This window comes from Pipra filicauda, unplaced genomic scaffold (genome assembly GCF_003945595.2).
Source record: "Pipra filicauda isolate LSUMZ 115617 unplaced genomic scaffold, ASM394559v2 scaffold249_size1133689_pilon, whole genome shotgun sequence".
Classification (NCBI taxonomy): domain Eukaryota; kingdom Metazoa; phylum Chordata; class Aves; order Passeriformes; family Pipridae; genus Pipra; species Pipra filicauda.
In genome coordinates, this window is record NW_024104364.1 from 1 (window position 1) to 24,864 (window position 24,864).

The following is a 24,864-nucleotide window of genomic DNA, read 5'->3' on the forward strand; positions in this document are numbered from 1 at the left end:
GAATACGTGAAGAACTTCGACAAGGCCGTGGAGCTCATCACTGCCTGGTCAGAGAAATCCCCGCCCTTCCAGGAGCTCATTGCTGACATCCAGGTGAGGGCAGGGTGAGGGACCACAGCAGTGCTCCCCAAAATCTCCTTGCACGGGGGGAGCAGCAGAGGGTGGGAGCTACCTTGGTCACTGTTCCTCTCTCCATGCCTGGTGTCTCTCCCCAGAAGAGGAAGGTCTGTGCTAATCTAACGCTGCAGCACCACATGCTGGAGCCTGTGCAGAGGATCCCACGCTACGAACTCCTCCTGAAAGATTATGTCCGGAAACTGCCGCCTGAGTCCCCCGACCGGGGCGATGCCGAGAGTAAGAGCTCTGTCTGGCTCACCCTGGGGAGTGGCAGGGTGGGTTTGTAGGGGAAATAACAATCCCTAGTGTTGTACACAGGCATTAGAAAACCTGGATTCACTCACCAGCTGCCCCGAGCCCTTGGATAAACCTCTCAGTCTAATCCTTTTCTGGCAGGGAGAGGGATTAATCTGCCCTTCCAGGGGCTGTGGAGGTCAGTGAGGAAGGGTGATGTTTCAGGATAAAGGTGGTCCCTCCAGAGCATCCCCTAGGGAGACCTGTAGAGCTGTCAGACCCTTGTAGATAACACAGTTCCCAGTCCTGCTGGGACGGAGGGATAGGGGACTGTCTGTCTGTCCTCCCAGGACCCCACCACGCACAGTCTGGCCATACCTGGACTCTTGTGCAGCATTTTGGGGCCGTTTGGGTTGGGTCCAGGGGAAGGCAGCAGCCACCACACATGTACATCCACGAGGGACAGACCCAGGAGCTTCCTCCCACAGCTCCAGAGCAGGTGTTTAACCTCCAGCCTGTCTCTTCTCTTTGCAGAGGCCCTGGAGATGATCTTTATGGTGGCCAAGCACTCCAATGCAGCTATCGCCGAGATGGTGAGCGCCTGTCCCAGCTGGAAGTGCTTTGCAGGTCCTGAATGGGACAGGAGCACTGTGGGTTCAGCACAGGAGCTGAGACCCTGCTCTTGGTGCCTGACCCCATCACCCTGAGCCTGGGGAGTCATGTCTGTAACATCAGTGATGTGACCAGCTGCTCAAGGCTGGGATTTGCTCCCAAAGATGAATCTGGGCTGAGAGAGCAAGTGCCACCTCTCTCAGTTATCAGCAGCTGGCTTGGGAGGTGGGGATGGGGGGAATCCAGGGGTGGCAAGGTTGTGGCTGCTCATCACCCCACAAAACCAGGTCCCTCTGCCTCCCCCAGGAACGGCTGCAGAACCTCTGGGTGGTCTATCAGCGGCTGGGCCTCGAGGATGACATTGTGGATCCCTCCAACCAGCTGATCAAGGAGGGACCCATCCAAAAAGTCTCCACCCGCAACAACAGCACGTCGGAGAAGTACCTGTTCCTGGTGGGAGCTGGGATGCCCAGGGGAAGGGGAGGGAGCAGATAAGATGGGAATGGGGGCAGAGGCGGCACAGCCTGGCCTGGGTGCTGCTGGGTCATCTCGGCACAGAAGGGATGAATTCAGAGGTGGGGGATTTGACCCTGCTCAATGCAGGGCATCCTGTGTAGGATGTGGTTGGGAATCTGCTGATCCCATGGGCAAGGCAGCCCTGGGAGGTGCCTCTCTCACCTTTGTAGGGTGGGAGAGGGCTGGGGCAGAAACAGTCACGTTTTAGGTGGATTCTTCCCAAGGACCAGCTCAGGCTTGGGGGATCTGATCCCCCAGATCCCAGGGAAGCCCCCAGCTGGGAGCAGGCAGGTGCTGGGCTCCAACCCATCCCTCTCTCAACTCCCAGTTCAACAACATGCTGCTGTACTGCGTGCCCAAGGTCATCCAGGTGGGCGCCGAGTTCCAGGTCCGCCTCCGCATGGACGTGGACGGCATGAAGGTCAGACAGGCACCTTGTCTTTGTGCTTCCCCCAGACCCTGACTCCTCCAAGAGCCCCCCAATTTGGGGTGTAACGTGGCTGCTGCCCCTCACTTCCTCGGGAAGGAGGGAGGAGCTGGAGCCAGGGGTGGCTCTGTGGGTGAGGTTGGTACGCTCTGATCCTGCGAAATGCCAGTGAAATCCTGTGCATGTGGGATCTGAGGGGCTTGTGCCTGAGGGACATCCCTGTGCCTCACATCATGGAGGAAGGTCTCTGTGTGCTGGAGGTGGCTTCAGCTCCACATCCCTTCTCCGGTGTCTGGCAGGTGTGGGAGCTGAAGGACACAGAGTTCCCTCACACCTTCCTGGTGTCGGGAAAGCAGCGGACGCTGCAGCTGCAGGCCAGGTAAGGGGAAGGGGGACCTCACCCAGACCCTCAGGGAGCAGGGACAACAGCTTATCCATCTCCCTTTTGTATCCAGGTCTGGGGAGGAGATGGACACCTGGATCAAGGTACCACCGAGTGCTGGGAGTGGTGGCACATCTGCCTCATCCCAGCAGGATGCTCTGTGTCAGGGCAGCCCCCAGCTGCCCCTCCAGCCCTGCCTTTCCCTCTAGGCCTTCCAAGATGCCATTGACAGGAAGGAGAAGAGAAGTGAGACCTTTAAGACAGCAGTACCTGGACTGGAGACAGACACCCCTGCACTGAAGGTACCCTCCTGCTCTCCCCATGCCCCCTGCACAGAGCCCACCTTGCTGTACCTCAGTTCTCCTCGCTAAACCGAGCTGGGGGGAGGCTGCGGACAGGGAGAAGGGCTGAGGAGGGGAAGGGGTGAGAGCAGAGGGCTGGGACCACCCAGAGCACGGCTGGCCAGCCCCACTGATGCAGCCCCCCACCCTCAGACAGAGGAGCTGGGCCGCCGAGCTCCGCAGTGGGTGCGGGACAACCTGGTGACGATGTGCATGCGCTGCAGGGAGCCCTTCAACGCCATCACCCGCCGGAGACACCACTGCCGAGCCTGTGGATACGTGAGTCACCCCTCCCCTCCTTCCCCTCCCTCCTGGCCTGCTCAGGTGGCTGCTGGGGCAGGACCACACCTCTCCTACACCGTATATCCCTTCCCCCCCCAGGCTCAGGGCTGCTCCCGCCCCTCAGCTCCTCACGGAGCTGTCCCTGGATGCCCCAGTCTCAGCAGTGTCCCTGTCTGTGGCTGCAGGTGGTGTGTGCTCGCTGCTCTGACTACAAGGCTGAGCTGCAGTACGACGGGAACCGCCTGAACCGCGTCTGCCAGGAGTGTTACATCTTCCTGACGGGCCACGCGGTGCCCGAGGACCGGGAGGGGAAGCACAAAGGCATCCTGGAGGTGAGCTCTGCCCCTCTCTGTCCCTCTGAGCTCTGCCACCCACCCTGGTCCCCAGCGTCGCTGTCCCAGCCTGGCCCTGCACCTGCAGCAGGAGGGGTGCGAGTCACTCCCACAGCAGTCAGAGGGAGCATGTGCTGAGCTCCCTCCTGCTCCAAGCCCAGGGACCCCCCAGCAGCCAGGGCTCCCTTCACCACGGGATCTCAGCAGCACCCTCACAGCCAGGACAGCCCCTTGCCTGCCCCTGCTTTTGGGGGTTTAGTGGAGTGGGTGGGGAATTCCCCAGGAAAGGGCCTTGGCTTGGTGCCCTTTCTGCCTCCTGCACTGAGTATTGAGAGATTTGTTGGGGTTTTTTTGGCAGAAAGGAGCTGCAGAGGTATCAAGCAGGAGTTTGCTCTGCAGTTCCCTGCAGCTGCTGGACAAGAACGGCAAGGGGGGGACGCGGGGCTGGTTTGTGATCCCGCAGGACGATCCCCTCGTGCTGTACATCTACGCAGCCCCCCAGGTAAGGCCGGGCTCGGATCCATCCTCAAGGGACATCCCGCTGTGCCCACCCCCTGCCTCCCACCACTGTCTGTTCTTGGCAGGACGTGCGAGCCCACACCTCCATCCCCCTCCTGGGCTACCAGGTGAAGGACCTGCCCCAGAGCGACTCCCGCCACCTCTTCCAGCTGGCGCAGTCCGGGCAGGTTCACACCTTCCTGGCCGACACCGAGGAGCTGAAGCGGCGCTGGATGAGGGCCATGGCACGCTCTGCCGCAGGGATCACACACCCAGAGGATGAGGAGGAGGATGCAGACCCCTGTGACAAAGCAGAATGAGGCCATTCCCACCCCTGGGCCCCCTGGGGAGTCACCTCCCCGGCCTGTCCTCGCCGCTGGCTTCATGCAGACCCCGCACATCTCTGCCTTTGGGTTTCCATCATGAAAAGGAGAAGCCGTACATTTGCCACCACACGGACAAGCCGGATTCCCCTTCCCCTCCCTCCTTGCTCTCCGCGCTGGACGGAATGAGGCGGAGGGATGGGGGGGTTTGGGGAGGCCTCGCCCCTGCAGCCCCGCTGTGCAGTACCGCCGGTGGCCACGCGAGGGCAGCCCCGCCCCGTCCTTGCTCCATCCCGGCGCGGGGGATGCCCGGAGCGGTGAAATCTGTGGAATTGGGATTGCTGGGATAAATCCCGCCTGCGACCCGTCTCTGCAGTCCGCGCAGCCTTCTTTGGCGGTGTATTTTCCATGGGATTGTCGCCATGCCTCCACATCGCCGTATCTGTCACCAGCCCTGGTCCGATGCCCTGCAGGGACCCAGCTTGTGGCTCACCCACACACCTCAGGGACCCCACTGCTGGGTTTAGGATGTCCCCTCCCAGCTTGTCACCACTCCTGGCCTCACAATGCTGCAGTCCCATGGTGTGGGTGTTCCTCTTTACCACAGACACCCCTCACCTACATCACTGAGCCACTCCACACTCCTGCCCATCCCAGACTTTCCCTTCAGCCCCTCCTGTCCACAAGCACTTTCCACCCTTGCACCTCCCTCAGTTACTTGTTTCCTGGGGCAAAACACTCTGGGACAAGGTTGTGTCCACACAGGTGCTGCTGTGATGCTGAGGAGACACAGGGGATCCCCCTCTCTGTCGTCATCATAACGAGCACCCCTGGTTGTTTCACGCAGCACTTTAGGCTGCAGCCCCACATTTTTCTCTCTGCATCATCTTTAGCTCCCCAAGAATGTTGCCTGGGCAGAAATTGCCACTTCTGAGCTTGCCGGGGGCTGAAATGGGACGCAGGAACCCATGGAGCTGGAGGAGCCCACAATCCCTGGCCGGCAGGGAGGGCTGTCCTTTGCAGGAAGGGGTTGCTGCCTGAGCCTGGACCACACAACAGCTCCAGCACAGCAGCCTTGGGCAGAGCCCAGGGGTGCCACAGGCTGAACAGATCCATGGAGACAGGGAAGGGAAGGGAGCTGGAGCAGGATACTGCAAATAGGGACATCTCTTGGGGAAAGCGTGTGGAATAAAGGTGGATGGGGGGCCTCAGAGAGACAGGAAAAAGCCATAAGCATCCTTCCTCCATCTACCCAGCTCAGCTTATCCTGGGAAAGGGCAAACCATGGTGGTTTTATCTCCTCCAGCTAAAGAGATCCCATCAAGGAAGAGGAGCTGGATGTCAGGGCAAAAACTCTGCCAAAGCAGTTGCCCCTCAGGGTGCCACCCAGTGTGGGGCTGAGCCCAGAAGAAGCAAACAATGCAGGGCCTTCCAGGGACACCCCAAAACAGCCCTCGTGGGAAGGGGAAACCCCACCAACACCGGAAAAGCCCTGGAAAAGCTGCTGGGGGGGAAGAGTGAGCAAGGGGAAGCCCACAGGGCTGGCAGGCTCTGTGTGGTGGCCCTTGGTGTGGTGTCACCCCTGTGTCAGTGAGGAACAAAACAAGCCCAGAGCAGGGACCTGCCCTCAGCCCTGAATGGGCCTAAGAATAGATTTCCTGTTTACCCAGGGAGGAATTGCTCCTGGGGCAGAGGGCACCTGGGGGCTATTTTTACCAGCTCCTGCCCTCCTCCTTCCTGACCCCCAGCACCGTTGGGGGGACCCATGTGTGCCACAGGAAAGGGGCTGTCAGGGAAGAGAGGTGGCCTGGGGGCAGAGGGGGTGACAGGGCACCAGGGCAGGTCACTGCCATGGCTTTGGCATCGTGCCTTACTCAAATATGGGGAGACAGCATCACTTGCTGCCCTGAGTATCCCCAATCTCTCAGTGGAAGACCAAATTTACAGGAGGTATCATGGTGCCCCCACTCTGCTTTCCTAGAAAAAAAACCAACCAAACAAAAAACCCAAACAAACAAACAAAACCAAACAAACCCCCCCAAAACAAAACAAAGGAAAAAAAAAAGGAGATTTTTGCACCCAAGAAATGCAGAGAACACACTGATGAATTTGAATTTGCTCTCCCCATCCTTTCTCAGTCCCCTGCAGTGATGGTCAAGCGGAGCAGTTTGGCCTCTCCCCTCCCCCGGCAGAAAGTGAAACCCGGAGCAGAAGTCACAGTTTCCTATTCTCGAGAATGGGGAAGGCTCGGAGGCCACTTACGGGAATCCCCCCCGCGGCCCCCCCAGCGCCTCTTCTCGTAAGCACTGACCAAAATACACTGTGAAAGCCACACAGGCTGTGCTGGGGGCCGGGACACCCATCACTGGCAGCACCCGGGCAGGGGGAACAGGCGCCTGCGCAGCTCCTGCTCTGCTCGTTGTCCCACGCTCATCCCAAACCCCATCCATGCTGTGGGAAGGGGGATTGAAAGATGTTCAAGGGCATGAGCGAGCAGGGAGGTGGCCATCAGAGACAGGGACAAGGGGGGTGCATTGTGGACCCCCCTGCAGGGCTCTGTAGGGTTCAGTCACTCACTGCTCCCCCGGGAAGGGGCTCAACAGGGCCTAGAGCTGGTGCCCCCCAGGTGTGGGGTGGGATCAGAACCATATGGGCCTGTAGGATCCCACACTCCCAGCCTTCAGGACTGCTCTAGGAGCTGCTCTGTGGGGTGGGGGCTCTTGATCTATAGGGACAGGCCCTATATGGGGTTCTCTACATGGTAGGCATCCCTTTTCTATAGGGACTGCTCCACTGGGCATATTCTCTTGCTCCTTAATTGCAATTCCCTCTGCACGCTGCTCTATGGGATGGGGTTTTATGGTCTTTAGGGGTCTGCATTTCTGGGGCAGCAGCTCTTGCCCTACAACACCTGGATTTGTGTTGTACAGGATCTGGGCTCCATAGGGGCCAGCCCCCCATGACAGGAGCTCTTGCTCTGGAGATGTTGGGCTCCACAAGTGTGTCCCCTGTGCCCTGACCTGTAGGGGCTGTGACCTACAGGGTCCCTGCTCCAGGCTGTGCAGCCCCTGGGGCCATGAGGCAGCACATCCCTCACTGTGGGATGTGGAGCAGCACATCCCTCAGTGTAAGATTTTGGGCAACACAGACTTGCTGTGGGATTTTGGGCAGTACATCCCTCTCTGTGGGATTTTGGGCATTACATCCCTCTCTGTGGGATTTTGGGAAGCACAGCCCTTGCTGGGGGATGTGGGGCAGCACATCTCTTGCCACGAGACTGTAGGGCAGGATGGCCCCCACTATGGGATTTTGGGCAACATGGACCTCACTGTGGGGCCATGGGGTGGCACATCCCTTGCCATGGGATTTTGGGCACCACAGCCCTCGCTGTGGGGCCATGAGGCAGCACATCCCTTACCTGGGACCACAGGGCAGCACAGCCCTCGCTGTGGGACCACAGGGCAGCACAGCTCTTGCCGTGGGACCACAGGGCAGCACAGCTCTCGCCGCAGCGCCGCGGCACCGGAGCTGCAGCAGCTCGTCCTCTCCCCACCGCGCAGCCTCTGCAGACCCACCGGGGCTTCCGCTGCTCCCGCCGAGCGCTTTAAATAATGAATATACCGAGGTCGGAGACAGACACAACACAGCCCTGCCCCGCAGCTTCACCCCCCCGGCCCCACCGTGCCCGGGGCTGCGGGGGCACGTGGGACTCCCGTGTCCCCTGAGGGTGGGGACACCCCCTGGGTGGGGGGATTTAAGGATGGGAGATGATGCTAAATGATGCAAAATGTCTGTGATCCCACCCAAAAAAACCCCGCAGCCAGGATTGTGTAACCTCAGGACTGGGGTACGCCCATCCTGCTCTGCACCCCCTTTTAGGAGCAATTCTCCCCCCATGGACCAATTCCAAGCAGGAGGGGGACCCCAGGATCCCCCCCCCCCAGCCGCACCCCATTTTTGCATTGCACCGGCAGGACCTCGCTGTCGGGGTGTCCCCACTCTTTGGGGGAGCTTGGGGGGGGGAGGGCAACTTCCACCTCCTTTTGGGGAGCCCCCGCAGCTGCCGGCGAGGGGCGGTTCGTGCAGTTGAGGAGCAGGTCGTGCATCCCGGCGTCTGGAGAGGCGGGAGGTGTTTCCCGGTGGCGCAGGAATTTGCTGTTTGCGCCTGTGTTGCAGGAGGTTGGGGGAAGGAAGCGGGGGGCGGAGGTGGGGAGGGGAAGCTGGCAGTTGTTATTATTTAATTTTATTTTCCTGCCTCCATCCAGGAATCTCTGCAATGTGCCGGCTGCTCGCGGGGAGGTTGGGGTGGCCGTGAGTCACTGCTGCCGCTGGAACGTGACTCAGTCCTGCTGCTCTCCCGGCAGGACATGACCAGACTGCCAAAACCCGGGAGAAGCCCCAGATCCGACGCCTGCCCGCGCCGGTGGGCGAGGACACGCGAAATCCCCCCCGAGAGCTCAGCCCCCTGCTTCCCACAGGGATGGGAGCCCCTCACCGTGGGGCAGAGCTCAAGCTCCTTTTTTTTATTTTTTTATTTATGGGCTCCTTTTTTTTATTTTTTATTTTTTTTTTTAATTTTTATTTTTATTTTATTCTATTTTTCCCCAGCCAGGAAAATCCTCTCCACCCACTCTGGCTCACCCATCCGTGGGGCACTGTGGATCCGTGGAGATCTCCCAGGGGTTTTTCTTCCCCATCTTCCAGGTCCTACTGGTGAACAGGGAAAGCTCCTGGCACCGTTCCTGCCCCAGTTCCCGTGCCTCAGTTTTCCCAACCGGTGGGGAGAGGAGATTTTCCCATCAGGGAGTGGAACAGGGGTTACTTCAGGTGGTGCTTTGAGGTCAGTGAATAGCAGCTGCGGGGGGTTATTATTAATATTAATTAATAGCTCAGGTGGTGGGGAGGGATGGGGGGGACTGAAGCAGCCCTGAGTCACAGGGCAGGAGCAGGGGGTGGCCCAGCCCCATCCTGAGCCCCAACACTCGCTGCACCCCAGGGCTGGGACAGCCAGGGGCTGCCTCACTCATCTCACCTGGGGCTGGATGAGCAGGGGCATGAGCCCTTCTCATCCTCATGCTCCTGCTCCATGTGGAAATGGGCTCCTGGAGCAGGAGAGCAGGAGAGGCGGCCACGGGGCAGTGCTGAGCACTGGGATGGTTGTGACACCTCAGGCCTCCACGGCCACAGCTGCCTCTGTCAGCCGTGATTGAAAGCCAAGCCAGGCTGGCAGGCCCTCTCTGTGATCTTGTTAATTAAGAAATACATTTAATTAGCAGCACCCCAGCTGTGACTCAGCTAATCATCATGATCGAAACAAGAGCTGGACTCCAGTGCTGGAGCAGGGAACCACCAAACCCCCTCACCTGCCACGAGCCCCTGGCTCTGCTGTGGGACCCCACTGCCCACCAGGCACATCCCCATGCCCCCCCTGGGGTTTTGGGCTGAGTTTCCCCCTGGACTGGAGGCAGGTTGGAGCTGAGACTGTCCCCGTGCAGCACCTCACACACACACAGGGTGTCATCCCCACCCAGGGCAATTATCCATTGCCACACTGCGAATAATTGTATTAATAACCCATTTACCAGGCTATAAATAGCCTTGATAATAACACCCTGGGTTTTCCAGGAACAGATTGTCAAAAATGTGGGGAAAGCCATTCCCTGTCTCCTGGGCTGCAGATGGGGAAACTGAGGCAGGGCTGGTTTCGGGCACGACTCTCGCCTGCTGCACTGAGCCGTCTGCCAGGCAGCTGTGGAATTTGCTCCCGAATAAACCGTCATGTAAATGAGCCCTTATGTATATTTATGGGTGCCGTCCTGCCAGCTGGAATCTAATAGGGGAGAAAATGAACTGGGAAACTGCCTGGTACAGGAGGGCGGCGCTTCACACATCGTCCCCACGCCCCGCTGGCACTGCTGGGGGGGTGTATCTGGCACTGCTGGGGGGGTGTATCTGTCTGTCCCTTGTCCCCAGGGTGTCTGTCTCTGATGCTGGGCATCCAGCTCTGCACCCTGAGGTGCCCAGCTCTGGTCATAGATGCCCAGCCCTGGTCCTGGGTACCCACCCCTACCCTCTGGGGTGCTCAGCCCTGGTCCTGGGCACTCAGCTCTGCACCCTTTGGTCCCCAGCCCTGGTCCTGGGTGCCCAGATTCCCATGTGCCCGTATCCTGGGGTGTTTGGAAGCAGACACTGGGTGCTCTGCAGCTGCTGCAGGCTGCAGTGGGCTTTGGGGCATGGGAAACGGGAGTGGTGTTGCCGGCAATGGGTGAAACTGTCACATTTGGAGTCCCTGTGCTTGGTGGGGGGCTGGCACAAGGGGTCTCTCACCGCTCAGCAGGGCCTACGTGGCACCTCTGTGCCCAGAAGTCACGGTGGGTGCCCCTTCCTTGCTGTGCCAGTGACACACACATGTGGTGTGTGCACGTGTGTGCACGTATGAGCACGTGGCAGCGCCACACGGGTGCTGCAGAGCAGCCACCCATCCTTCAGCAGGGCCGGTGGCAGCCCCCGTGGCAGGGGATGGAGCTGGAGCCCTGCGTCCAGGGAGGGCCCTGGCCCGGATTTCCTGCAGCCCCCGGCGCGGCGCTGGAAGGGGGAGCGGGCGCGGCAGTGGCAGAGCGAGGCCGATTAGGGATGCAGACAGCGCTGCTCTCTAATGTCTCCCTGTCTCGAGCAGACAGCAGAGCCTGCACAGCCCCTGCGCCGCAGCCACCCCTCAGCACCTCGCTCCTCGGTGCCCACCCCATCCAGGGTGCAGCCCCCATCCGGGGTACAGCCCCCATCCGGGGTACAGCCCCAGTCCCAGGGTGCAGCCCCAATCCCAGGGTGCAGCCCCCATCATGGGGTGCAGCCCCAATCCCAGGTTATAGCCCCCATCCCAGGGTACAGCCCCAATCCCAGGGTGCAGCCCCTATCAAGGGGTGCAGCCCCTATCACGGGGTACAGCCCCAATCCCAGGGTGCAGCCCCCATCATGGGGTGCAGCCCCAATCCCAGGGTGCAGCCCCCATCCCAGAGTACAGTCCCCATCCCAGGGTACAGCCCCAATCCCAGGGTACAGCCCCAGTCCTAGGGTGCAGCCCCTATCAAGGGGTACAGCCCCTATCTCAGGGTGCAGCCCCAATCCCAGGGTGCAGCCCCCATCCCGGGGTACAGCCCCCATCCCAGGCTACAGCCCCCATCCCAGGCTACAGCCCCAATCCCAGGCTACAGCCCCAATCCCAAGGTGCAGCCCCCATCCTGGGGTACTGCCTTCATCCGGCTTTTTGGAGTGCGGAGGTAACGGGTGTCACAGGAACGTGGGTCCCTTGGATCCCAGCAAGCCATGAAGGGACGCGACAGCACCGAGGCCAGGCGTGACCCCGCAGCCATCCTGGAGGGGTGTTCCTCCCTGGAAAGGGTTTTTGGAGCGGGGATGCTGGCAGGGCTTCGTGCTGCGGCACCTCTCCCTCCCTCCCTTCCTCCCGCTGCTCCCGAGTGCTCACCGCCGCGATTCCCTGCAGAGGGCTAAAAATATCCCCGGGAGCTGCCGCCGCACACCGGCACTTGGAGCTGGTTATAAATAACCCGGGGGGAAGCTCACACTGGCCCTTCCCGGCTGCTGAGGGAGGAGGTCGGAGCCCCTCGTCCCCGCCGAGCCGCTGGAGGGGTGGATGGACACGTGGAGACATGAGGGGAAACAGGGACGGAGCAGCCTCTGCCCCTCGGCTGCCCGGGGAAACTGAGGCACAGGTGGGGCTCTGCCGGGGGGGAAGGGGAGGAGAGGGATCCGTTTGCCTGCAATGCTCGGGGGGGAGAGGGGATCGGCCTCGTGCTGATGGCAGGGCTGGGGGGGACACACAAACCCTTGTGCTTGTGTCACTCTGAGTCACATCCCTCTGCATCAGACCCATCCCTTTGCAGCAGCTCCATCCCCTGCAGCAGAACCAGCTGCCCACATCTGATCCATCCCTCTGCACTGGATCTGTCCCTTTGCCCCAGCTTCATCCTTCTGCTTTGGCTCCTTTGCTTTGCACCAGATCCGTCCTGCTGCCATGGATCCATCCTGCTGCCATGGATCAATCCTGCTGTCATGGATCCATCCTGCTGCCGTGGATCCATCCTGCTGCTGTGGATCCATCCTGCTGTCGTGGATCCGTCCTGCTGCCATGGATCCATCCTGCTGCCGTGGATCCATCTCTCTCCAATGGATTCAGCCCTGGACCCAAACTCTTTTCACACACCCTCCTCGGGGTGGGGAACGAGCTCTGGGGTCCAGCTCAGGGAATGTGCCTCCTTCCCTCCCACCCCTCCATCCCACGGGGCCCCGTTCCTGCCTCTCATCCACACACTGAGCTGCAGCAGTTCTCATGCCAGTGTACCTTGGGCAGCTCCACATCGTGCCTGGCTTCCTCTGAGGCCATGGGGAACAGGTTACAGGAGGGAGGGGGGGGGGTCCCATGCAGGAGCAGGGTCCCAGTTCAGTCCCATCACCCTGTTGGGGCTGAGCATCCCAGGGGAGCCCCTTCCCGCCATCCCTCCCTCCTCGCTCCCATTCCCGCCACGTCCCAGCCCACCCCGCCGGAGCTGCCAAAGCACAGGGCAAACGGGGACAAGCCGGGAGGAGAGAGAGAGAGAGAGAGAGTGATTTTTGTGAGCGTTTATTTCCCTCCATCAAAATCCACCAGCCGGAGAGAGCAGAGGGAGGGGGAGGATGGGGAAACCCATCGCGTTTCACGGGCGGTGCTGCCGCCCCCCCGCTCCAGCGCTGTGTTTATTCCCCCTCCCTGTACCACATTTCATGTCGGCCCCGTAGCGAAGCTGAGTAATAAATATCAGCTGCTGGTAAGCGGTGAATCACCGCCCGCTCCCGGCGCTGACACATCACCACCGCGGCACACGGCGTTTCTGTCCCCAGCCCTGCCCCCGCCGCCACCCTGCCGGCTCCGCGGGCAGTGAAGCCCCCACCGTCCCCGCCTCCACGCCACAGCCAGGCCACCGGGCACTTTCGGCCATGGCACGAACACATTTGGCCGTATTCCCCTGGCTCCCACCTCAGCCGGTGCCGGGAATCAGCTCCAAAACCCATCTTTTTTGGGGAAGGCACCCGCTAGGTAGTAACATTTCACCATCTGAAGGGAGGCTGTGGGAGCCATGGGGATGCTGCTGCCCTCTGGATGCTGGGGGTGGCCCCGTGCCAGACCCCATGGTCAGTCACTCCATCCCTGCATTGTTCCCAGTGTTCCTGACTGGTTCCAGTGGGCTCAGCCAACTCTGGGGCAGATGTCACGTTTTCCAGCGCCATTGCCCCCCACCACAAACACCCCTGACACCCACCAGCTCTGGGTCCTGCCACCTCCCTCCTGCCTGCACCCATCCTGCACCCTTTGGCCCCGGCCAGCAAGTCCCCATGGGATGGAGGGGGACCCCCACCCAGCTGTGGTTTCCCTCCCTGCCAGGTCATTGTGTCCCCAGTTGAAGAGCCACAGTGACACATCTGTAAAGCACAACCTCTGGCAGGATGCCCTGGGCTTGGGCAGCACCTCCTGCCAGCCCCCCAGCACTGAATCCCCTCCAAACAACTCCCCAGGGACACCAAACCCGTGCCAGACCCCAAACACAGCCTGAAACCCACTGCTGCAATGAGACCAGCACATCTGGGAGGCACATCTGGAGCCGAGCATCCCCCCAGCTCAGTGTCACACTGGCGAGTGACACAGCCCATCCCAAGTGCCACCAAGGAAGCCGTGTGGTCCTGGGGAGCTGGAGTTCAAAGTCCCCCCAAGCGGCTGATCCCCTCCACAAGTTACAGAAGGTTCTTGGACCTCGTGAGCAGCTGGTGTGAAGCTGTAATTACCTTAATTAGCTCTGGGATTGCATTCCCTCCCCGTGCTAATTTCGTTTCTACAGTAACCAGCCCAAGAGGTGTGCGTGCGCTCCGAGCGAGACGGAGACAGGAGCCTCAGCAGCCAAATCAGGCACCCCGAAACCAGCCCGAAACCAGGGGCCACCCCCAAATCCCCACACCCCAGGGGCTCAGCCAGCCCTGTGCCCCCCGTGCAGAGGTTCACAAGGGTCCTCATTGTTTCCCACCATCCCAACAGGGTCATTTGTTGTTGGGAGCATCCATCCGGCTCTGGGGGAAGGGACTGGTTTGTGGGAGCGGGACTGGAGGCTGATGGTCCCCAAATGCACCGGTGGATCTAGGACCAGCAGAGTCTGGGCTCATTCCTCACTGCTGGTATTTGCTGTAACCCAAGATGCCCCTGATGTAAGAGCCATTTGGGAGGAAACCATAAAAGCTTCAGGAAATGGGTATTAATTCACCTCGTGGCAATAAAAGGGAAGGAGGGCTCCCGGGCAGCGCGGCCGCCTCGGGGGAGTGAAGGCGAGTGGGGCTGGGATCACAACCCTGGGCAACAGCCAGGCAGTCTTGGAGTTCCCCCCCCCCCTTAATTGGGAATTAACCCCCCCTGGGTGTTTTTGGATGGAAAGGGGGTGGCTGCAAGGTGGGAGCACTGAGGTCTCGCCCGGGTGAATCATCGCCGGCCCCTGGAGCCGAGCATTTGTTTGGAGCTGGAGCGTGACTTGGGGAGATTTTCTCACCCTGGAAATTTGGAGCAGGTCCAGCTCTTCCCTTGCAAACACCAAACTCTCCTCTGACTGCATCCCTCTCTGATGTCAACCAGCCTTGGGATGGAGAGGGCAACTCTCCAGCATGGGCAGAGCCCAGGGGGTAGCGAGGATGGGGGACCCCTGTGCTCCCACCCTGTGCAAGGGCACGGACCAGGTGATTCTGCTGCCGTGCTGCTCCGGTCCCTGCACCACAACCATCACTGCAGTGAGCATCATCCTGCCATGAAAAATGTCCCTGGGCCATGCAGGATCCATCCTGCTGCTTGTGGAGGGAGCAGGGTGATGCTTTGGGGAGCCCCAGCGGGGTGCACGAGGTGTGCCCTCCCCTCCACCGTGCCAGGAGCCCTGGGCTCACCATGTGTGGGGCTATAAATAGTGATGGAGAGCAGGTTGCAACTCCGTGGAGGATTTGACAGCCCAAAAAGCCAGCGGGGCCTGGGGAGGGGGCCTGGATGGGTGAGGAGCAAGGCCCACACTCCTACCCCATTTCAGGCATCCCAGGGCAGCGTTTCCCGGGATGGATTTCTCCCTGGTGTCAGGCAGCAGCAGCAGCAGCAGGACGGGCGGCGGAGGCGAATTTCGCTGAGTGGTTGTTTTTTAAAAATAACTTTGCCTTTGTCAGCAGGTCAGGGTTGCTCCAGATTGAATAATCGCAGCCGCCCAGCCCTCCCCTGCTCCCGGGCGCTCGCTGGCAGCCCCAGCCCGGGATGCGTCGGGCGGATGCTGGACCACATCTCCTTCTCCAGCATCACTGTCCCCAGGGGTTGAACATCTCATGGGGGACACGGTGCTCTGCATCCCTCACACCCTGCTTCCCACCAAAGCTGCCGCTGGTGGGGACACCCTGAGTTCACATCCCCGGGGCTGGAGGGGTAACGGGGGGAGCTGCAGGAGGAATGGGAGTGCACGGGGCCGGAGCCATCGGGCGGTTGCCAAAACGGCTGAGTCACGCAGTAATTACGCCTTAAATGTGAGCACGTTCGTGCAGGGATGAAAGATGCTCACATGAGCAGAGGCAGGGAGCTCACCCGCTCTCCCCCCGCCGAAGGCAAGGAATGGATCCAGCCGCCTTTTGTTGGGAGCAGGGAACATGACCCAGCTCTGGACGGACAGGAGGGAGCGCGGGGGCGGTGGGGGAAACCTGGGACAGAACAGAGAAGCAGCAGGGGAAGGAAGGTGAAACCCCACCAAGCAAACCCCGATGGCAAAGAGTGGTGCCTTTGGGTGAACTGCAGCAAAGCCAGTGATGCTTGGACCCGGCATGGCATGGCACGGGGATGCCTGCATGGCACAGTTCGAGGGCTGGACTGGCTTCCAGGAGGGAGAAGTTTGGAAAGATGTGAAGCAATTCGGCAGCATTGGCCTCACTGGGTGCCTACAGCACTGGGAGGGGGAGCAGAGCACATGGGAAGGATGCTGTGCTACCTGGGACTGTGTCATACCTGAGGGGTGCTCTGGGAAAGGGGGAGGGGGGAATGAAACCCCACCAGAAACATCCTCTGTCCTGTCCCAGGTGGGATGAGGACAAAAGGATGGGCCACTTGCAGAGGCCAAACTGCCTCTGGATACCCAAGAGCTCTCCAGAGAGCCCCTGTCCCCATCCCAGTCTCTCTTTGGGCTAGCTTGGGGGCCAGTGCTGGTATTGCACAAACTTTGGTCTGGAGAGGGAGCGGGTGCAAGAGCCACAGGTGCCTTATTGCTCCCTACAAACGCTGCAGGGCCACGGTGGGCGGGGAGACGCCTGCTTGGCTGGGACTCCATCAGCAGGACATGGGAGAGCAGACACTGAGAAGGGGTTCAGCCTGCCAGGAGCTGCTGTTTGGGCTCCCCTGGGCCCTTTTCCCCCTCAGCAGAGTGGTGGCACGCTCAGCATCCTCTGGCAGACGTCCTCAGGCGCCCTTTGCCGAGCCGGCAGGGACACGAGGTCTCCCCGTCGCGCCGCTGTCACCGGAGCGAGTGCCAACAGCGAGGGCAGATCTTGAAGAGAAATCCTCAGCCTTGTTCAGGTCTGATTTACACCCCGGAGACGCCGCTGCGCTCGGCGGAGCCGGCGCTGATTGATGGCAGCGCGACAGCCTCACACCCCGCGCCATCTGCACCCGCACCCGGGGCCACCCGCCCTCCCGCAGCCCCATCTGCCCCCCGTGGCATCGCCCCACGGAGCCCTTCCCACCACACCACCACCAGGGTGTAGGGATGATGCTCCCCAGCACCCTGAGGCACCCTTGGCTGCCTCCACCCCCATGGGACTGCGGTGGGACCGTGCATCCCGGTGCAATCCCTGCATCACCGGGGTCCACCGGCCCTCTCGCTGTGTTGCCTGGTGGGTGCCAGCTCTGCCAGAGGCTGATCCAGGGACAGGGAGCTTTCCACATACCCATGGCTCATCTGCAGTCGCTCCCTCCCTCATCGCAAAATGCCTCCCCGATCCCTTCCCGCTAAAATCAAACCCTTCGGCGCGTTTGGGTTTGGGGTCAACATCGGGGATGGGGCGGCTTTGGCCTCCCACTCTCCTCCTCAGCCCTCCAGGCCATTTCAGAGGTGAGAAAGGAAATCGAAGCTTTGGTTTTCCTCCGGTTTTCTTTTTTTTTTCCCTTCACTAATAAAGGGAGCAATTTGGGATTGTGCTGCTGGCGGCGCGCCGGCGCTCTCCGGGCTGACGGGGGGAAACGGGGAGGGGGGATATAAAAGGTTTCATGCGGTGAGCCGGGCACTCAGGGAAGAGGCTGAAAGGGGGTGGTGAGTGCTTTGTATTTCATGCTTGAAGGCACTGAGGCTTTTACCAGCCTTCCCGCGATGATTTAAGACAAGCTCTGCAGTTCAGGAGGGGATCAGAGCCACGGCTGGCAGCTCGGCGGGACCCCCCAGGTGTGCCCAGGGTTTGCTTGGTCCTGGATCAGAAATGCCCCATATGGGCAGGGACCAGCTGGGGGGGGGGGTTGTGGGGCAGCTACAGAGTCATTTGGGGCATCTCCAGGGCATGAGCCTGGTTTAGGCATCTGCCCTGGGATGTGCTTTATGGGAGCAATGGTGAGCTCTGGTCCCTGCTGTCCACCCCTGCCCCTACCTGCTCAGCACCTCATCTGCAGCAAGAGGGGTCTCATCCATCTCTGCCCACGGAGCTTATCCCTTCTCAGAGGGTTATTTACTGTCAGAGTGTTAATCCTATAGAAGAGGGTGGACGCAGCCTGTGGGGTCCTCTCACACCCCCAGATCCTCCTGAGCTGAGACCTCAAGAGGCAGAGCCCTCCAAAAGCAGGTTGTTGCCCCCCCTCAGGCTGTGCAGATGGGCAGGGGGTGTTTGCAGCCAACTGCTCCCTGGCACAGGGGTCTGGGGGGATCAGCCACATCCCTCTGACCCATTTGCTCTGGAGCACAGGGTGCAGCCCATGTTTTGGGGAGCGCTGGGGCCCAATCTCAAGCTTCAGCCACAGCAGCAGCACATTTGGGACTGAGGTTTTTCCTGTTCTCCCGGCCCAGCACCGTGGGCTCCGTCGGGTGGGTCAATGCCCTGGGACCTGGCCCCCCAAGTGCACCCCAGGGCAGGAACATCTCCTCTGGATCCCCTGTTCTCCACCCTCCATCTCAGCCACCTCCATCCCTGCAGGTCCCACAACCCTGTCCCATTCCATCTCCCCAGCTGGCCTAGATCCAGCCCAATCCCCTCTTTCTACCTCCCCCATGGTCTATATAAGCCCTGAGCAGCCCCAGCCGATTTTCTCCTCTCTGGGCTTTGGACTTTTCTCTCTTTTTTCCCCTTTTTACTCTTTAACTCTGCCTGAAAACAGGCCTGTGGATGCTTGTCTGCTGTGCCAAGGCTCTTCTGCTCACCCTGGGCTGGGAATGTGGATGGGAGGATGAAGGATGCTGCATGGTTGGGCCAGACCATGGCAAATAAATGGTGTGAGCAGCAGCAGGGTCTCCTGCCCTGGTGATGTCCTGGCTGGGTGATGTCAGGGAGTGGGAGAGAAAAGGGGCTGCAGGTTTGTCTGCAGCTGAGGGGGGAACTGGAAAGGAGAAGTGAGGGTGTGAGGGATGGTTGTGCAGGGCTGAGGTCTGCTGGGGAACGGAGGGGAAGAGGGAGCTCCAAACCCAGGCTTAGGGGTGAGGGTGGCCAAGGATGGGGCTGCAGCAAGGACACAGGTGGGAGCCTGAAGGTGCAGGGGAAGCATCAGAGGAGCACCTGGGTTTGGGATGCACCTGGATGGGGAATGAGGAAAGCTCAGCATCATGGGGAAAGCCCCTTGGGAGCCCCCCCAGCACTGCTGTCTCCTGGCAGGCTGGAACACGGGGGCTTCAGTGCACCCCAGCTTTGGGTGCCGTGCCTGGGGTGACACCGGCCGAGGAAGGAACCCCACTTGGTACAGTCATGCCAAGGGCTTTATTGAGGAAATCCCAGGAGAACTGAATGTCAGGCTGCTCCTGACAAGTGGGAGAGCCCTGGCTGGTCCCCTACCCCTCAGACCCCTGGGTGGCTCTGCAGGGTGGGGACACAGGGACTCCTCTCCGGGTGGGAATGGGCCTGGCCAGGGCACAGGCAGAGCTGATAACCCCTGGCTGCCCTTCCTGAGCAGAGGGAGCTGCAGATAAAAGCTCCACAGGCAGAGCAGGGCTCAGCTCCAGGCCTGGCTTGGACTGATACCGTCCCTGAAGGGCGGCCTCTCCCTTGGGCTTGGCTCAGCCCCACAGACCAGCCAACTACCCCTCTTCACCCCAAATTCCCCCCGATAAGCAGCTTGTATCACTCTGATTGACCCGGGTGATACCCCAGGCGTGCCCTTCCCTGCTCCTGTTTGGGTCTGACCACACTTCTGGGGGGGAAAAAATTCTTGTTTATTATAAAACCTGCAGCCACGGCCAGATCCGCCTGCAAACCCCTGCGAAAGCCTCCGGCATCGCAGGTCGGGAGGAGCTGGAGAGGGGGAAGCAGCTGCTTTGGGGATTATTAATGAGCAGCGAGTGATGGGAAAGGCGAGGATCAATTGAAACAAAGGAGTTCAATGGTAAAAAGAAACGTTTGCGGAGTAATGGGAGTCCATTTCTCCAGCCGACTGTCGGAAACGCATCCTGTTAAACATCCATCAATTATCCCAGCTTGCAAATGCATTAGAGTAATGAGGAATTATCCATCAAATACACTTAAAGCCAGTGCCCCCCTCTGCCAGCCGCCTTGCAAAGAGCCACTTCAGGAAGGGAAAATAGCCTGAAGGTGGGTGGAAACCCGGGGGAGGGGTGGTGGCAGTGAGGAGGCTCCAGGGCTGCATCCTCTGGAGTCTGATCCAGTCCAGAAGATGCTTTCCCAGCTCCATGGGCAACTCCTGGGATTGCTGCCTCCTTCAGTACCCGTGCTTGCTTCAGAGAGCTGTGGTGACACTGGCTGGTGTCCCCCATGGGCAGCCCAGGTACCTGCTCCGTGCCTCAGTTTCCCCATCCTGCCCCTAGCACTGCCTGGGGCCACCCATGGGTGCTGCTCGTGACCCCATCACCTCTTACCAGGAAGAGAAGTAGTGGTGAGCCTGGTGTGTCGTCTGGTAGCTAAATTCCCAGGAATCTGCCACTGCCTCCCCCTGCATCACCCACACCCCCCATGGCCCCAGATGGCCCCAGGTTGGCAGGAGGAGCATTTGGGGGGTAAAGGGCCTTGCAGCCCCTTGGGATGCTGATCCCTGGGCAGGGCTGGATGCAACCAGCAAAAAATAACAGGACTGGCAGGCAGGATCCTACTCTGCCATCAGCAGGAAGGGGTTCCTGGAGCCCCCATTGCCCTCGTGGGGTCTGAGGGGCTGCAGGTCCAGTCCCAGTCCCTGTGTGTGTTGGGATGAGGGTTTGGAAAGCGGCCAGAGCACTGCAGGATCTGAGCACACAGGAACATGAGGGATGTGACTTGGCATAGGAGGGTCTGGGGTTGGTGGTCCTGGGCAACTAAAAGGGTTTCATCCCTTCAGTGCTGGATTCAGGGCTGCTCCAGGAATTTTCCATCCCAGGTGATGCAACTTTGCGGCAACCCCCGAGCCGAGGTTTCGGTGTCGTGGTGTGAGGGGACACGTCCTCTCCCCGGGGACAGGGCTGGATTTATCAGGGCGTTCCCCTGGCAGCAGGATTTGGGGAGTCGGGGCTGCTCTGTGGTGTTTAGGTGTGGATTCTCTGATGTCTGGTGCTGCGGTTGTGGGCACACTCCTGCCTCTCCCTCCGTATAGGGGGAGGACTGAGGAGCAACAGTCGGAGTTTCTCCTGTCTGTGCACCTGCCTGGTTCTTCCTGACTCTGCAGCCCCAGCTCAGGTTGGGGTTGGAAGTGGCCAGCAGGTTCAAAAGTCCCTGGGAGGAGGCAAGAGGACAACCAGAACATCGCAGCCTGCATTTCTATAAGGAATGAGGGGAAAAAACAGCTCCTGGTCTTCCCAAGGCTTCATATCTCCATCTCCCAAACCCCTCTGGAAGCCCTGTCCAGGCCCAGCAGTACCAGCCTGGGCAGGATAACAGAGCATCCCTCAAGCCATGGCAAGCTGAGCCTTCCTGGCAGAGTGCTGGGTCTGATAACAGTGACCGCCATTAGGTGTCACAAGAGCATCAGGTCTTTGCTCTTCCTGAGAAGATGGGCAGTGGCATGAGACAGGAGGGGTGGGAGGGTGAAGTGGCCCCAGGGCTGGGTGGCACCTTCAAGCCCCAGGCAGGGAAGATGCAGTCCCCTCCCAGAAGCAGAAGTTCATGTCCCTCATGATGCCACTGTCATCCCTGGAGGTCACCATCCTTCTGCCCTGGCTGTCCCTTTCCCTGTCACCTCCTGAGTTTCCTGCCCTGGCACTGGGCCCAGGCAGGAGGTGGGACCAGGTTCCTGCTGTCCCACACTTGTCCCTTCAGTAACTTGCTGTATTTTGTTGTGCAGAAGCAAAGGCAGCAGCTGCTCTTGGGGAAGCGGCTGGTGCCGGTGCCTCACTCAACATCACAGCTCCCTCCTGCAGCCAGTGTCCTCCCAGTGTCCTCCCAGTGCCCTGGAGAAGCCCAGGCTGATTTTCTCCCAGTTGGGGATGTATCCAGCTGTGGAGGCTGTGAGGGCACAGCTGGGCAAGCTCTGGATGCTCATTTACAGAGGGATGGATGCTCTGGGGTTTGTCCCCTCCTCAGATTCCCAGGAGGCCCAGTGCCACCTCCCACTGCCCCACACCAGGGGCAGGTGCTGTGCTCAGATAATCTTCCAGGAATTTGCAATTCTTCCCCCCAAATGCCACGTCCCTCTTTAATTTTGCAACATGACCTAAAACAAAGCAACGTCCCCGATAAGGCACCACTGGGAAAAGCCTTTCTCTCCTCTGCAATGCCGGGCACGAAGCTGCGGTGAGCTGATAAAGCCTAAACACCGGCTTCCCTAGGGGAAGGACCGGAGCAGGAGCTGCCTCCGGGAGCATCTCTCCCCCTTCCCTCCCGCTGGCTGGAGGTGGCCGAGCGGGACAGCCCCGAGCGCTGGGCTGGGACGGCTTCCCGGCCCCGGGTGACCTCCCAGCATCACGTCATCCCCTCCCTCTCGGAGAGGCTGAGTTCATGTCTGGCCTCCCCAGAGCTGGGGACTCTCCTGGCCTGCCTGTCCCGTCCCGTGCCCAGACACCGGGGTGATGGCCACCGCCGCAGCGCCAGTAACTCAGCTGGGTCCACGCCCTGGGTGGGCACTGCGTCTCCCCTGGGGGCCTCGGGGGGATGTAACGGGGTGTCCCGGGGCGCTGCGCACCCCAAAACCCGGGCTGCAGGACTCGCAGACTCCGGTCGCCAGCGGCACGGAGGCTCGGCGAGGGGCTGGCGGCGTGGGGATGCTTTCCCGGTGACTCACAGCATTCCTCGCAGGTCAGCGGCGGCCGGAGGACACCCCGGCAGCCCTCGCAGCCCCTGGCCTCTGCCTGAACTTCGCCGGCAAAGCAACTCCCCCCGCGCCACATGCCAGGGGTCCTCGGCCCCGCAGCTGCACAGGGCAGGGGGAGGCAGAGGGGTCCCACCAGGTGGCCCCGGGTGAGGATGGGGACAGGGGACAGAGAGCTCGTGTGAGTATTCACGCTGGCACACTGACCTCTGCGTGGCCTGGGTGTTTCCTCTTCCTTTTCCAGTTCTCCAGAACCCCGAAGAGGAACAGGCTTCCCACAAACACCCCCAGTGCAGCCCCAACTCCAAGCACCTCCTAAGCTCTGCCCAGCTCTGTGCCTCAGTTTGCCCTTGTTGGGGAGAGGAGAAGGGGTGCTGACCCCTCTGACGCACAGAGAGTGTTCCTATTGCTTCTCCTCTCCCCCCAGCTCTTTTTGGGAACATCCCAGCCCGTTCACTGCTTGGATTTCCCCCTCTCCTCCAAACATTTCCCTTTATCTTTTCAACCTGAGCCCTTTGAATCCACTCCCGGGGAGTGGCACCTCGGGGTGCTCCCCCCAGCAAACCCCTGCATCTCACTGCATCCCACCACCCGCAGCCATCCCACTGTTGCCATCCGTGTTCCATGTCACGAGCGGGTCAGTTCTCTTCGCCGCTGCCGGAACCCCTTCCCAGCCTGGAGCGGGAATGGGACCGGGAGCAGGGCAGGATGAGTGCGGAGGAGCAGAGCCGGTGGCAGCGAGGTGGCCCCGCAGCACGTGAGCCCCCGCCGTGGCCGTGGCCGTGGCCGTGGCCGTGGCTGTGGCCATGTCCCGCCGGCTGCCGGTGCTCAGCACGCAGGAATGCCGTGAGTTTGCAAAGTGGTTTCAGCGAGACGTTATCTAATGGAGGAGGAGGAGGAGGGTGGATTAAGCCAAACCCACAGCACCGGCTTTCAATTAGACCAAGCGAATTTACGGCTTCTCCTGACACAGTAAACACGCCCTTGATGGGGTCCCGACCTGGCATTTCCCCTCCGTGCCCTGGCAGGCGGAGGGAGCAGCATCCTGCGGGTGCTGGCCCTGTGGCAGCGAGGAACCCCCTGGGCTCTGCATTATTCATCACCACACAAAGGGCAGGGAAATGTGGGTGATGCTGTGGTGGGCACTGTGCCCTGAATCTGTCCCACCACAGGGAACTGGGCTGCAAGGATGGGGAAGTGATGGGGAAAGAGATGGAAAGCTGGGAAAAGAAACAGCCCTGCAGCATCCACTGGATGGGAGCAATGCAGCCCCAGGGCTCCGGGTAACGCAGCAGCACCCTGGGATGGAGGGTGCTGTGGTCCCATGGGTGGGTGATGCTCAGTGGCCTCTCCCCAGAGCTCCCCTCCATGTCCCTGCATCAATCCTGCCATCCCTATGCCTCAGTTTCCCCCTGGGAGCAGGGAAGGGTGCCAGCTTTCTGGGCGTGGTGGCAGAAGGGTGAGCTGGGCAAGCTGGATGAGCCAAGAGAGGATCTCGCAACTGGAGCCGGGAGCATCCCAGTGGCACTGCAGACCAGAGCTGGGTGTGAGATGCACCCACACATGTGCCAGGGCACGCCTGGCATCTGCTGCCAGCAGTCTGGTCCTGCCCAACCACCTCTGCCACCCAAGACAGGGCAGTCAGCAGCAGCCCCTCACCCCTCATCCTGCAGCAAAGATGTCTGGCAGGGACAGGATGGTGCATCCTGCCCTCCAACCCCAGCACTGCTGGGCACCCAAGGCTCTACGAGCCCTTTTGGCCACGGAGGTGGAGACCTGGGCATGTGCTGATGAGGGGAGGAGGCCGCAGTACCTGGTGGGTGGCACAGAGCAGCCTCCCAGCCCCGCCGTGCCACAGCAGCGCCCGCGCCCCGGATGCAGGCACCTGGCCAGGAGCGTGACGGAGGAGCCTGGCAGGGCTGCTGGGTGACGTCCTGGCACCGCCGCTGACGTCTGACGGAGGGAAAAGCCCTCCCTAGAGCAAATAAGCATCCGGGCTGTGCAAACCCAGCTTGGCGGGCGACTCCGGGCAGGTATCTGGGTCCCATCTGGCCGCTGTTTACCTGCCCACTGGAATCCACCCTGCAAACTTCCTCCTTGGCTGGCCCAGATAAGGCCAAGGAGCCACTGCTTGGCCATGCACTGGCCTGGCAGGGAGGACCCTGGAACAACAGACCCTGAGTTGGGTGTCCTGAGGGGATGGTGATCCCCCAGGGATGCCTTTGCCCCTACACAGGGCAGTGCAGTGTGGGTCCCAGTGGGGTTTTGGGGGATTTGAGCACCCAGCGCCCAGCCCCTGCCAGGTCCCTGAGCCAAGGGCCAAACCCTGTTAGCACCAGC

The 24,864-nt window shown here is 60.7% G+C and overlaps 1 protein-coding gene across 1 annotated transcript; it reads left to right on the forward strand.

Moving 5' to 3' along the window:
- The first annotated feature begins 6 nt into the window (after positions 1–6).
- On the forward strand, positions 7–4,432 carry LOC114001262 (FYVE, RhoGEF and PH domain-containing protein 2). Its single transcript, XM_039381930.1, has 12 exons — positions 7–93; positions 216–354; positions 886–944; positions 1,270–1,416; positions 1,808–1,900; positions 2,206–2,285; positions 2,362–2,392; positions 2,498–2,590; positions 2,783–2,908; positions 3,097–3,243; positions 3,602–3,745; positions 3,828–4,432. Exons 2-12 carry the CDS (start codon positions 255–257, stop codon positions 4,059–4,061), a joined length of 1,254 nt encoding a protein of 417 aa, XP_039237864.1. The 5' UTR covers positions 7–93; positions 216–254; the 3' UTR covers positions 4,062–4,432.
- Positions 4,433–24,864: the final 20,432 nt, after the last annotated feature.

What these genes read in the sequence shown, in the direction of transcription:
- LOC114001262 (XM_039381930.1), top strand. Translation starts at nt 255, where the DNA reads ATGCTGGAGCCTGTGCAGAGGATCCCACGCTACGAACTCCTCCTGAAA. An exon ending in ATGCAGCTATCGCCGAGATG is followed by an intron (nt 945 to 1,269) that starts GTGAGCGCCTGT and finishes TGCCTCCCCCAG; the next exon opens with GAACGGCTGCAGAACCTCTG. An exon ending in ACTGCCGAGCCTGTGGATAC is followed by an intron (nt 2,909 to 3,096) that starts GTGAGTCACCCC and finishes CTGTGGCTGCAG; the next exon opens with GTGGTGTGTGCTCGCTGCTC.